At 40.8% G+C, this 14,202-nt stretch overlaps 1 protein-coding gene across 4 annotated transcripts in view; it reads left to right on the forward strand.

Annotated features, from left to right (window-relative positions):
• The window catches only part of CDC48B (cell division cycle 48B), a 287,793-nt gene that overhangs the window by 134,144 nt on the left and 139,447 nt on the right, over positions 1-14,202 (forward strand). For 3 of the 4 annotated variants that reach the window (XM_089372954.1, XM_089372955.1, XM_089372952.1), the window contains 2 exons: positions 12,567-12,848; positions 12,963-13,132. In XM_089372954.1, coding sequence (XP_089229080.1) covers positions 12,567-12,848; positions 12,963-13,132 — 452 coding nt within the window. The remainder of the gene's footprint in view (positions 1-12,566; positions 12,849-12,962; positions 13,133-14,202) is intronic. The other variant, XM_089372953.1, reaches the window with a different exon arrangement.

The raw sequence follows: 14,202 nt of genomic DNA on the forward strand, positions 1-14,202 counted from the left end.
CTTGTATGCTTGATTTTCATCAAATATGACATCCCTGCTTTCTCCAATATATCTTCCTTCCTTGATGTAGATTCTATATGCTTTTGAAGAGAGACTATATCCAACGAATATTCCCTTGATACTTGTAGAATCCAACTTCCTTCGCTCGTCTTTCGGAACATGTATGTATGCTGGACTTCCAAAGATTCGGAGGTGATTATTAAGTTATGGTATGTTCTATGCTTATAACAGTTTACTTCTTTTCCTTGTTATATTCCACAGATTAGCAATCACATGTACATAAAGTAAAGTGCAGATAGAACATTAAGCGATCAACAGAAAACAAGCCAAGACAAGAGACACAAGATGTGGCGGCTAGCCAGGGACAAACCCCACAATGTGTGGGGAAACCCTTTGATCAAATCTTCTTTTATCTTCAATAATTCAACAGAGAGAAATAGTACAATAAATCTGATTCATATCAGCAGTAGCAAACCCTAGATCAACAACATCAGCATTAGCGGCTTCATCATCAAATTAGAGCAGACGATATCTCACAAACCGACTGTCGGATCGGCTTGATTCCACCACCAAAAGTTGCAGCTTCCAGAGGAGGTTCAGATGAACCTACAACACAGTTCATATGAGGAGATCTTCTAGTCCACGCAGGTCAAACTTTATTTCTGCAGTTGCAGCTTCAGTTTCAGCAGCTTCCGGCTTCAAACTAGGGTAGTCGATATCTTACAAACCGTCTGTCGGATTGACTTGATTCCATCACCAAAAGTTGTGGCTTTCAAAGGAGGTTCAGATGAACCTACAACGCAGTTCAGATGAAGAGATCTTCTAGTCCACGCAGGTCAATCTTTACTTCTGCAGTTGCACCTTCAGTTTCAGCAGCTTCCGGCTTCACATGTGTGACGGAGAGACCTTTTTCTGCGCAGTAGAGAAGAGACTCTTTTTTGCACAGTAGAGAGAGAGATGTGATGAGATGAGTGAGTCCAAATGAGGAAAAGTCCTCCTGTATTTATACACAATGTTGGTGTTTGAATAGATGCAATTGTTGGGCTTCTGAGCCTACATGAGTTGTAGGTCGGCTTGATAATAATTCCATAATCAAAATAAATTCATATCTCCATGAATACTTATCGGAATCGGATGATATTTATATCAATCCTACACCTCTCGACGAGAGGAATCTAATAAAAATATTATCAGCCATGAATAAGATGACCCACATGAAGTTTTGCCCTAGTTGCAAATTTTAACACTCCCTCTCAACTAGGGAGAACTTCATCTGCAATCTGTCTATCGGTCGTTACTATTCATCCATCAAATGCACTGTCCTGTACAGACTATCCCTTGCCCTCCTATGCTCTATACTGCCTGTTCTGCTTTGTCTTGTTCTGCCCTGTACTGATCTGTATTGTTTTGCTCTGCTCTTGCATTGTTTTGTTCTGCTCTGCTTTTGTCCGAATTATGAAGAAGAAGAAATGATCGAGTATGTATCATACTGACTCAAAGTCAGTCTTAGAGTATGTACCACCGGTCCCAGACCAATCTCAACCAACTCGAAGTCAGCATCATAGTGAGTACGACTCCATTGGTCCCTGACCAGTATCATCCTCCACTGACTCAAAGTCAGTCTCAGAGTGCGTAGCATTGGTCCTAGACCAGTCTCAACCGACCTGAAGTCAGCGTCATAGAAAGTACCACTCCTGCCATTGGTCCCAGACCAGTCTCAATCGATCCGAATTCAGCGTCATAGTATGTACCACTCTCACTGGTCCCAGACCAGTACTGCACTGACACGAAGTCAGTCTCAGAGTATGTACCACTGGTCCCAGACCAGTCTCAACTGACCCGATGTCAGTGTCATTGTATGGTACAACTCCTACCACTGGTCCCAAACCAGTATCATTGATCCCAAATCAGTGGAGGTCATCCTAGCGTAGGGAGTACAGTAGATACAACGATGCGTCCATCGGTACTACTATGGTCCCTAACTTCATTTCCATGCTCATTGATCAGATGAGAGGTACTTCCCATGAGTCCCAGATTGCATGGGTAGGATGACTTGACAAGAGAACTAGTCAATCCTGTCCTCACAGGAGAACACATCAATCCTGCTACAATCGCCATGGAGAACACATCAATCCAGGCCGCCATGGAGAACACATTAATCCAGGCCTCACAGGAGAACACATCAATCCTGCTACAATCGCCATGGAGAACACATCAATCCAGGCCTCATAGGAGAACTAATCATCCTGCTACACAGGAGAGCGAATCATCCTGTTCCACAAGAGAGCGAATCATCTTGTCCCACAAGAGAGTGAATCATCTTGTTCCAGTGCACACCACCAGGGGAAGGTGAGTCACCCTGTGGTCGTATGTTGCTCCAGTAAGAACCGCAAGCCCTCAGAGCTCCCACAGCTTAATGTATGCAACATGCAGGACCCTTGTACAAGGGTTTCTTGATGACTCCAAGTCGTTTGAGAAAATCACAGATTAGATCTTTCCTCGGGGCTTTGACAAGGTGTATCGACTTGTACATCATCTTAATGCGATGGAGCTTCCTTGCTCATCGACTTACCATATCCCAGATGATGTCTATCTGCTGGAGCAATCGACGAATACAGGATTCCTCAATAATCGAATCTCACCTCTGGTTGTTATAGAGAATCACAGTGGTATCCAATGTAAATCCAAACAGCTTACTGAAGAGCTTTCACAACCAGACTGCCTCACAGGAGGCCATGCTAGCAACAATATATTTTGCTTCGGTGGTGCTCAAAGCCACCGACTTCTGCTTCCTGCTCATCTAGGATATCAAAGCAGATTCCAAGGTGAAACAACACCCAGAAGTGCTCTTACGGTCCACCACACTGCCTGCCCAATCAACATCACTATATCCAAGTAGTCTCACATCTCTGGTAGTGTATCTTAACCTATTAGAAATTGTGCCACGAAGATATCTTAAACGATTCTTGGCATCAATCTAGTGAGGCTCAACCAAATATGAGCTCACAATGCTAACTGCAAAACATATGTTCGGATGGAGGTTCACCAAGAACATCAATGCGAATGAGTTTATGAAACTCAGAGGCATTTCCCAAATCTGGTCTGACATCACTACCATATAACTTCTAAAAGTTAAGATTCTCGAGGTAGTCACAGGCTTGCAGTTCATCATACTGAATCTTTCCAATATCTTTACCACATATTTTCCTCGAGATAGGAAAATTTCCCTTGGCTTCTGCCACACTTCAAGTCCTTGGTCCTTCATTTCAAATTCAGAAGCCAACTCCCTCTTACATTTGTGAATGAGAGGGTATGCACCTGTTAGAAAGAGGTCATCCACATACAACACCAGTGTGAGAGGCTTGTCATCTACAACCTTAAAGTAAAGGTTAGGATCGGCTTCACTCCTAGTGAATCCCAGCTTCATCAAGTAGCTATTGATCCTCTCATACCATGCTCGGGGTGCTTGCTTCAGCCCATAGAGAGCCTTCTTCAACCTACATACATGAAATTTTCGATCATAAATCTCAAATCCTTCGGGCTGCTCCACTTAGACCTCTTCTTTGATCGAACCGTGCAAGAACGCGGTCTTGATATCCATCTAATGTAGGTTCCATCCTTGTGAAGCCACAAGGGCTATGATCGAGCGGATGGTCGTATATCTGGCAACAGGGGCAAATATCACATCATAGTCTATACCTTCCTTCTAGGAGAAACGACGAGCAACAAAACAAGCCTTATACTATTCCGTACTTCCATCTGCTGCAGCTTTATCTTGTAAGGCCATTTTGAAGTAACAATTGTCTTGTCTTGGGGTCTGGGAACTACTTCCCAGACATCATTCTCCAAAATGGTCATAGCATCCTTCCATACTTGATGCTTGACGGCATCTGAGAATGATGAAGGCTCATTTTGTATGATTGTGCTCATACTGGTCAGGTATCCCTGATACCTGTTAGGTTTCTTACTTTCACAGAAGGTTCCTTAGGGTGCAGCATGTCCTTCAGCATCATTGAGTACCCCCCTAAGCCATGAAGGCATCTTCCTAGAAGAGGAAGGCTCAGGTGGATAAATAGGGTCCATGGGTTCCTCCACATCAGGGATTGTTACATTATCTACCCATAGAAACTTCAGAAGTCTCTCGTCAGCTTCCACAATCGTATAGTTCTTCCTTTCCGCCACACCATTCTGCTCAGGAGTATGTGGAGTAGTAGTCTCCCTCTTAATGCCAGCCTCAGGTATGCCTGAGTGAACCAACTGTAATATATCGGAGGTCTTTCTTTGGCTTGACGGGTATGGTCCCCTTTTGAGCTTTTCCTTCAACACATCCTGGACATACTCCTTCTTTCTCTACTCAGAACTCGGGCATCCCTGTTACCATCTGTCTTACATCGGGTAGAGCTTTGTAATGAAGGTGGGCAAACCTCTGATGCCAAAGTTCGGACTGAAGAGTTGTGTCACAAGACATGACACCTAGCAGACTTCCACCGACTTGATATAAAGAATCAACTCAAATCCTCTGAAGGTTACCTTGCAGCCTTTGTCTTCCATTGCCGAGATGGATAGCAGGTTCTTTTTGAGATCAGGTACATATAATACATCTTGTAAGTGGATCGTATTACCTTGATTCAATTTGAGAGAAACATTGCCTACACCTTTCACGGGGTATTTCATGTCATCTCCAAGTACAATTTCCAGGTTAGTTTCTTTCTCTACCAGATTATGGAGTACTTCTTTGTAACTAGTGAAGTGTCTTGAGGCACCACTATCAATGAGCCAAATTCCCATTGAGTCTGAAGGAGCAGAGGTAGATAGGGTAGCTGGTAGATAATATTCAACTTGCTTATTGTCAACAGTGTTAGACATACCTGGAATTTCTAGCCTTCTTGAATTGTTTTCCTCTCCCTTGATTCCCAACTCTCATCTTACCTTTTCTATTGAATTTGTCATTCCTTTGATTGCCATCAGAGGGATTTTGATCATTGTCCCGGTGTGAGTCTTTTCTATCAGGGCACTCCCTTGCATAGTGACCTGCTTTATCGCAGATGTAACATCGTCCTTTTCTTCCATCCTTAGGTCCAGCCTTTCCTTTTGATTTAGTCCCGGAATTATTTATTTTCTTAGCATGAGAAGATAAGGCAGTAGGAGGACCTTTAGGCATGGGCATTTCTTGCTCTTCTACCCTTGTTTCTTCTTGAATGCATCTAGTCATTAATTCCTCGAAACCAGGAATTACATTATTGTTCAAAAGAGTAGTCCTGAACACGTACCATTCGGATGGTAATCCTCCAAGAGTTGTGAGTGCCATTTCTTTGTCAGTAATAGTCTCCCCAATAGATAGGAGATCGTTCTTGATCTCGGTGATTCTTAAGAAGTATGCTTGCATACTCTCATCTTTACCCTTCTTGATTTCCCTCAGCGTATTTCTAAGAAACAAAACTTGATTTGCATCATTTACTTTCAATAAACTCACCAGTCTATCTTAGATTTCCTTGGAGGTGTCCAGAGCGGAGATGTAGGCCACCGAGCACTTGTCGATAGAGTCTCGGATGATCTTCTTTGTTTAGACTTCACCATTTTTCCATTTGTTCCTGGCAGCAACAAATGCATTTGATGGAGGCTCAACAATATTGCCTCTCACATGGTCCAACACTCCTTGATCCTCAAGGGTTAGATTGATATACATCTTCCATCCGTGATAGTCAGCTTTCTCACGGAGCTTGTCTTCGGCAGGAAAGAGTGTTGAGGACCCCATCGTTCTTTTAGGATAGCCTTGCCAATCTTCTCTTCGGTGATTGCTCTTGCTCTTGCTCGGGCTTTGTCTTCACCTCAGCTCTGATACCATGTTAAGTTATGGTATGTTCTATGTTTATAACAGTTTACTTCTTTTCCTTGTTATATTCCACAGATTAGCAATCACATGTACATAAAGTAAAGTGCAGATAGAACATTAAACGATCGACAGAAAACAAGCCAAGACAAGAGACACAAGATGCGGTGGCTAGCCAGGGACAAACCCCACAATGTGTGGGGAAACCCTTTGATCAAATCTTCTTTTATCTTCAATAATTCAGCAGAGAGAAATAGTACAATAAATCTGATTCATATCAGCAGTAGCAAACCCTAGATCAGCAGCATCAACATTAGCGACTTCATCATCAAACTAGGGCAGACGATATCTCACAAATCCACTGTCGGATCGGCTTGATTCCAACACCAAAAGTTGCAGCTTCCAGAGGAGATTCAGATGAACCTACAACATAGTTCATATGAGGAGATCTTCTAGTCCACGCAGGTCAAACTTTACTTCTGCAGTTGCAGCTTCAGTTTCAGCAGCTTCCAGCTTCAAACTAGGGCAGTCGATATCTTGCAAACCGTCCGTCGGATTGACTTGATTCCACCACCAAAAGTTGCGGCTTTCAGAGGAGGTTCAGATGAACCTACAACGCAGTTCAGATGAGGAGATATTCTAGTCCACGCAGGTCAATATTTACTTCTGCAGTTGCAGCTTCAGTTTCAGCAGCTTCCGGCTTCACATGTGTGAGGGAGAGACCCTTTTCTGCGCAGTAGAGAAGAGACTCTTTTCTGCATAGTAGAGAGAGAGATGTGATGAGATGAGTGAGTCCAAATGAGGAAAAGTCCTCCTGTATTTATACACAATGTTGGTGTTTGAATAGATGCCACTGTTGGGCTTCTGAGCCTACATGAGTTGTAGGTTGGCTTGATAATAATTCCATAATCAAAATAAATTCATATGTCCATGAATACTTATCGGAATCGGATGATCTTTATATCAATCCTACACCTCTCGACGAGAGGAATCTAATAAAAATATTATCAGCCATGAATAAGATAACCACATGAAGTTTTGCCCTAGTTGCAAATTTTAACAGTGATCCACACTCGGCTTCTTTCCTGTGAATACTTCTTCAGGTGTTATATTATTAAGACTTCTATGAGGACTTCTATTTTGAATGTACACGACTATCATTGCTGCTTCTCCCCATAAGAATTTTGGTAGGTCTTGATCAAGGAGCATAGTTCGAATGCCTTCTTCAATTGACCTATTCTTCCTTTAGGCCACTCCATTTTGTTCGGGATAATAGGGAACAATGAGCCCCCTCTTAATTTCTACTTCTTTACAATATGCAATTAATTCCTTAGAAGTGTATTACCCACCATTGTCGGACCTTAGAGTCTTTATTTTTCTTTCGATTAGGGTTTCCACTTTGGACCTAAACTCCTTGAACTTTTCAAATACTTCATCTTTTGTTTTGAGAAGGTAGAGCAATGTCTTGTCAGACATGGGCCCACACACATCATAATGGATGAGGTCTAATATCTCTTTAGACCTAGTTTCACTATTCAGAAATGGCTTTCTTGTATGTTTTCCAAAAGAGCATCCCTTGTAGACACCTTCATGATCTAACTTCATATTGGGGATGCCATGAACCAATTGACTAAGAGTAGGGATGACCATATAATGTAGATAGCCATACCTCCTATGCCATAGCTCAATGGAATTGATCTCCATGTGAACCAAAGCTTGAGGAGGTGGTGTAATAACTCCATAAAGGCTTCGTTCATGAACTCCAATAACCCTAGCTTTATCAATGCTAGAGTCTTCTCCCCAAACCAATACTTTTCCATCAACAAAAGCAACTCTAGCCCCTTTATCTTCTAAACAAGAAATAGAAAGCAAATTCTTTTTCAAACCTGGAACATATAGAATGTTGTTGAGGAGGAGCTTCGATCGATTTTCCAGCTTCAACTATGTTGATCCCAGGGCTCTAACAACATAGCTGTTGTTGTCACCCAATTCCACTGCATGAGAAGATGGCTCCTTTGATAGTGTATGATGTTTTTTACTTTCTACTGTCACGTGTCTTGATGCTCCACTATCAATGATCCATGCATTGTCATCATTAAGAGAACCTGTAAGAGCAACCAAGAATCCTTGACTTTTGACCTTGTTGAATAAGTAGTAGATGACCTTCTTGATCCAACTTCCAACAGTGTTGATACCCATTCTTATGTAGTTCATCAAAGAGGGAGAATCCATGCCAAGAAAGTGATCTTTGACTTTTCCTGACCTTAGCTCTGATACCATGTTGGAAAATCAAAGCAATTATATTAGGGTTTGATTCTCCTTTCTTGATAATTACTTGTGAGTGTGTTGGATTCTATTACTTCTTTATCATCTTATCTTTCATCAAGCAATTACCATATTGTGTATGTATGAAGATCACAAAAACAAGAGACACAAGATGTAGGCACTATGCTAGGGCAAAACCCCCCTCGAGGGGAAAACCCAGTCAAGAAAATTCTTCCTTTCAATAGTATTCTTTGAGACTCTTCACCCTAGACAAAGACCAAACCTTCCCTCCACACCAGGTCAGCCTCCCAGATCTTCGACCTCCTTTCCAGCAACTTCGACTAGGTAGCAGCTTTCGACATCAAGCAACTTTCGGCATCAGTGAAACTTGGAAGACTTCGATCTCCCAAACTAGGGCACGAAACAGAGAGAGAGAGGCACCAAAAGTTCAATTTTCTTCTTTTCCTTAGACTTCCCCAAACTTGCACTTCCTTCAACTTCCTTAGACCCACTTCGTCCTACTTCATACTTCTCCAGCTTCTCTTGAGATATCGAACTAGATTGAGATGAGATGCTCCAAATGACTTCAACTTGCTTTTATTTATAGGCTCCAAGTGAGGTCGAATTAGTGTCCTTAGGCTGACTTGATCTCTTCTAGGCCGACTTGGTGTAGAGGATACATAAACTATATTTGACTCAATAGTAAACCTTTTTATATGATTCAAAAACCCAAGAAGGGTCCCTTTGAATATACAATGACTCTATAAACTCAATATTAATCCTAGGAGTCCACAATGGGGACTTTGACTAATATAATGATGGCCCAAGCATGAAACCCATGCTTTAATAAGTTATTGTTACAATAATAAAAATTCTTTTCTTTATTCTTTTGACAAGTACATTTCATGATGACTCAAATACATTAAATGAAGACTGAACCTAGTTACAATTTCCAACACAAACCTCTCCTTTGCTGGATCATGAGGGTTATTCACAGATTTTTTGGCCATGATTGGGGTTTTGTGACTTTCAGCTTAATCAATCTAGATCCCTTGCAACTCCCCACAATATACCGAAAGAAACTTGCTCTGATATTAATATGATCTGTAAATTCGTTACGACAAATCTACTAAAATATATTAGAAAATATGAAATCTACTCTATGAGGGTTCATTTCTTCTTAGATTTCTGGATTTGTTAAGTACTGTTTGTTGCGCATGCATGCTAACTATAATTATGCAAAAAATAGAGAACAATGAAATAAATCTCACAAACCACAAATGAATATAATATATAACTTGGAAAACCCTTTTGTTAGAAAATCCAACTGGAGGGTAACACTGCTTTGTTCTGTTTCACTGAATGGAAAATGGATGCAAGTACAAAGAAGTGAGCCCTGTGGCCTGTGGGCTGATGTAGTGCACAAACCCTCTTTGTTTGATCTCTCCCTATCCACTCTCGGCTACTCTACTCATCTATGGAACAAAATGCACTCCAATAGACCTTAACCCCTTTTCCCCCTAGTGGCCTAGTTATATCACAACCCAATAGCCTACTAGTGGTTAAGTTTGACTTCTTCAACTCTTAATTAGAGTTACAATATGAACTCTACTAGAGTCTTTTTCATCATGATCATGTGGATAGCCCCTTTTCCATGAATACTGGGGGTTGGCGTGGCATCCTCTTGGATTATGGTGGTCAAAATAGGAAGGTCAACTTTCGAGTGGCATAACATTTGTATATGGACTCCGATTGTGGCGATTCTTGCGTTGTTGGAAATATATCTCTGTGTAGAATAACGCTAAAAGGTGCACACTTAAGCATGAAAGTTTTACCTCCCAAGAATCATTGTTTGATGCCTCAAATTGCTTCTAGAAGGTTTCAGATCCCAATTCGCCAAACTGGGACTTGCAGGTAAAAATGGTCTTGTGTGCTGATTCCTGCACTTTTTCTCATTCCGAAATCATCAAGATGAATGGCAAATAATATAATGATCCAATTCGGATCATAAATAATTCAATTATTTAAGCAGCTTAGGTCTAGCCTCCACCATTGATCTAAGTGGGTTAGGAATTAGTCCTAGCCATCTATCACTTTGGAGCTTTAGGGTTAAGAATTTAGTTCAAGATGAAATTATAAAATAATCTTAAGGGAGAGGTGAAGACACATTGCAATTGAGAAGATGATTTTCTCAAGAAGTGAGAGGCTCAAGTTATTGAAGAGAAGATGAAAGTGTGCAACAAGGATTTTCTGAAGAGGAAATTTGACGAGGCTGAGAATTTTGAGTTAGGAGGTAAAACTTGGATAAAGGGGCCCAGATTTTGTGAAGACCGAGACTTGAAGGGAGAGGAAAAGATTTCCAGCTGGTTGCGTAGAGTTGAGGAGGACGTCGAGACTTCAACTAGAGGGGCCGAGTTTCTTCCAAGATGTAGCTCTACAGGTGGAGGCTGAGACCTAACCAAGGGTCAAGTTATTATCCAAAGCGGCCGATTTCAGAGGCTGAATTTCCTCTAGGTAAAAAATCTAGCTGGCCATTTCCAGGTTCAAATAATTGCTGTAATTTCTGTGTATTTCTCTGTGGGTTAAAGTCCTAAACTTTCCAGCTTAATAAAAGTGAAGGAAGATTTGTTAGGCAGAAAATTCCTGTTGTCTTGTTGTTGATTTTGCTATTAATTTCACTGCATAATTTTTATTGTCAAGTTATGAATACCAATGCATTTATTTTCTAGCAATTTCAGAATTTATTTGAGCATGAATATTTTTTGGGTATAAAACAATTGTGGAGAGAAATAAATCAGACCTGGTATAAAAAATTAACAGGGCATGGAGTATGATGGTCAATCTCCATTTGGAGTTGGTGAGAACAAACCCAAAGCTTACCAAGAAGAATTTGAATGTCATGATTTTAATGAAGGTGTACTCAGGTCAGGCAACAGGACCAATAGGACCATCCCTTAAATGCATGAATTTCTCTTGGTAGAAAGACATATTTAGGTTAAGACACATGGGTTAATACACATGGGAAATTCAAAGAAACCTGAATGTACCATTGGCAGATATCTTCTTTGACCACCTTGTTTAAGTCTTGCTTGGAAGGTAGGATGTGGCCAGGAGTATCCAAAGAGTAACTGAAAGAGGGGAGGTGCTCAATACAGATATCAGTCTACTAATAGCAGCAATCTCCTTCAATTAGTAGAAGGCCAACTATTGGTTTCTCCCTTTTCTTGAAGCTGAGTCAAGGTGAATCTGGAGGAAGAAGATCAACCTGAAATCTCTCTCAAGATGAGGGAGGATAGGCTGTAGACTCTACTTGGATAATGGCCTGAGGATTGTTCATTTGCAGTGGATCATACAATGAAAGTTGTAGGAGGAGAGTTTGCACACTCAATCTTAACCCAGTTGGACATATTCAAGCTAGGTCCCTAGATATTGGAACACTAGGTCTGCTGGTCATGTCCAAGAGGTGCATTTTGGATGAGAATTCCCGTGAGTGTAGCTGAAAGCACTTCTGCTTGGGCAAGAAGAGTGAACTGTTTCCCTCATTGCACTAGGGGTGAAAAGTGTTCTGCAAACTACAGTGGGGGCCTGAAATCAGTACCCCCTGATATGTGTAGCTTGTGACGATCTTGATCTCACTCACTGAGGTTGTCAGATAGGAAGCTCTTGGCAACATTGAAAATCACGACCTTAGTTTTACTAAGGCTACTAATAACTGTCTATGATCACAAAAATTGGACAGAGTATCAATCTGTCTCTAATAGAACAGGGTTCCTCAACATTTAACATCAGATCAAGTTTTGGGGCTACAGATGCCTGACAAATGACCTGTTTGTTGAAGATTTCTGTTATTGGTAAGTAAACCAAATTTGGCAGGCACATGGTAGAAGTTGTCGGGTTTCATGTCAGATCCATTTGGAGACATGCATCAATGCATATTTGATTATTTTATATGCATACACTGAGATTGCTTCTTATCTCCTACATTTGACTGATACTTTGTTGCATCATTTTCTTCTCTAATACTGTGCTGTAATATCAGAACTTTGAAGCAGTTGTGTTTACAATTTGTCCACTATTCTTACCAATTCTTTTATTCCATTTTTTTACCAAAAGAGATCTTCATCTCCCGCTTGCTAATATAGCATGTGACAATTTTTTGAGCCCATTTTGTAACAGAAGCAATTCTATTGCATCATATTTAAGTGTGAGGACTCAGGAGTTAACATTTTTGTTGCACTATCTGAATCTTTTATTTTCATGATTAGATCATGTTCAACAAATTTAGTTCGAAACACAGAATATTTGAACAAGAAGCAAATACAATTCAAGGATTACTGTGAGTTATTGTATGTAGATGATCTTTTGTGATTCAGTTGTTTTGATTTGAATTTAACAGTTTGTCTTGCCGGTCTGGTGATGAGATAGGTTAAATAAAATAACTCTATGATATTTGGTATTTCTTTTGCCACAGCTACATGCAAGGAAACTTCCACTTGATCGAAGTGTCAACCTTCATGCTGTAGCTGCATCTTGTAATGGATATGTTGGTGCTGATTTAGCCGCTTTATGTCGTGAGGCTGCAATGTCAACAATTCGAAAATCTTCAGGTGATCAGGAAGAAGTGTTGCCTAGTATAACGATGGAAGACTGGGAGGTTGCACGTTCAAAGGTTGGCCCGAGCATAGTTAGAGGTGTCATTGCTGAAGTGCCAAAAGTCTCATGGGAAGACATTGGAGGCCTTCATGATGTTAAGGTTAAATAGTCCATTCATTTGAACTTATTTTGGAGAGACTTCTGGTACATAGTGGGTTAAGTTTGATATTCTTTTCTATTAATGCAAAAAGTTGTTTCACTATGTGACAACCAGAAGAAGCTTCAGCAGGCTGTGGAATGGCCTATAAAACATGCTGCTGCATTTGCAAGACTTGGGATTTCCCCTGCTCGTGGAGTGCTCTTACATGGTCCACCAGGTTGCTCTAAAACTACTCTTGTTAATGCTGCAGCTCATGCTTCCCAAGCAAATCTGTTCTCATTAAGGTTGGTTCTTTATTCAAGTATATCTCCATTTTTCTGATCTCATTTAGTAGGTGATTTAAATAGCTTGACATTTGAAAGTGTAACTTCATGGCTGCGCTTTTTTCTTAACTACTATCCAATTCTTATGATTGAGTTATCTCTTCTCACCCATCTGACATGGAGCTGTCCACAAATTTATCAACCTCTGCTTGACCTTTTCCTTCCAGTCATCAAGAATTAAATTTGCTTTCAGGCTCTGTTTGATCTTATTTAGAAAATCCATGAGAGGTTTTAAGTTGTTTACTCTGAAGCATATAGTTACTTTATTTCCTTGTTTTCCTGCTGAATACTCAGGTCCTGTGAGAGGCCTCACAAAGCAAGAACTAGACTAAGGGACAACAACAAGGTGGAGGCCCACTGTCACCATAGCACGCCACCTCCTTCTCTTTAGTGGATTTTCACCACAAGGGAGGCTTCCTGGGATTAGTCACCTAATAGGTATTCTAAGACAATGGTTCAAAGGTGACAGTTGGGATAAGGTCAGGGAGGGAACTTAGACTAAGAACGAGGCTCAAACTAGTGAAACAAAGAACAACCTAGGGTTTGAGGAATATGCAACAAAAATGGCTCATAAAGGCATATAAGACCAAGAAAAGATTTGTGAAAAATAGATATGGTCAATAATAGGAACCACAAGCCTTCAACAAGCCCTAAGTTGAAGCCTAAATGCTAGAATAGGGTTTCATAAGGCAAAATTTCCTGGGTATTAGTGATGTCAGGCTTAGGGAGGGTATTCCAACTGTGGAAAATGCTAAATTTTGATGCTATAAGGTTCAATCCATAGGAAACACCTCACATCAAGGCAACGACTTGGCCTCAGCGGAATTCGGCTATATGCCCTAGTCCTAATGGCTTGCCTTGAAGGGTTGAAAACGAGAAAGAAAAATAAAGTTGTGATAAGGTTTGATCAGCTATGTGGAAGCCAATGTTTACTTCTTAGGTGATGGAGTCTAAGGGACAACTACTGTGAAGATATCAAACCCTATAAAGGAGTAAGGGGGAAACCTAATTTTCCACAAATTCCTAGATAT

The sequence above is a fragment of the Pinus tabuliformis genome, chromosome 8, assembly GCF_031772625.1.
Source record: "Pinus tabuliformis cultivar Carrire ecotype Pingquan chromosome 8, CPIR1, whole genome shotgun sequence".
In the NCBI taxonomy this organism is placed as follows: domain Eukaryota; kingdom Viridiplantae; phylum Streptophyta; class Pinopsida; order Pinales; family Pinaceae; genus Pinus; species Pinus tabuliformis.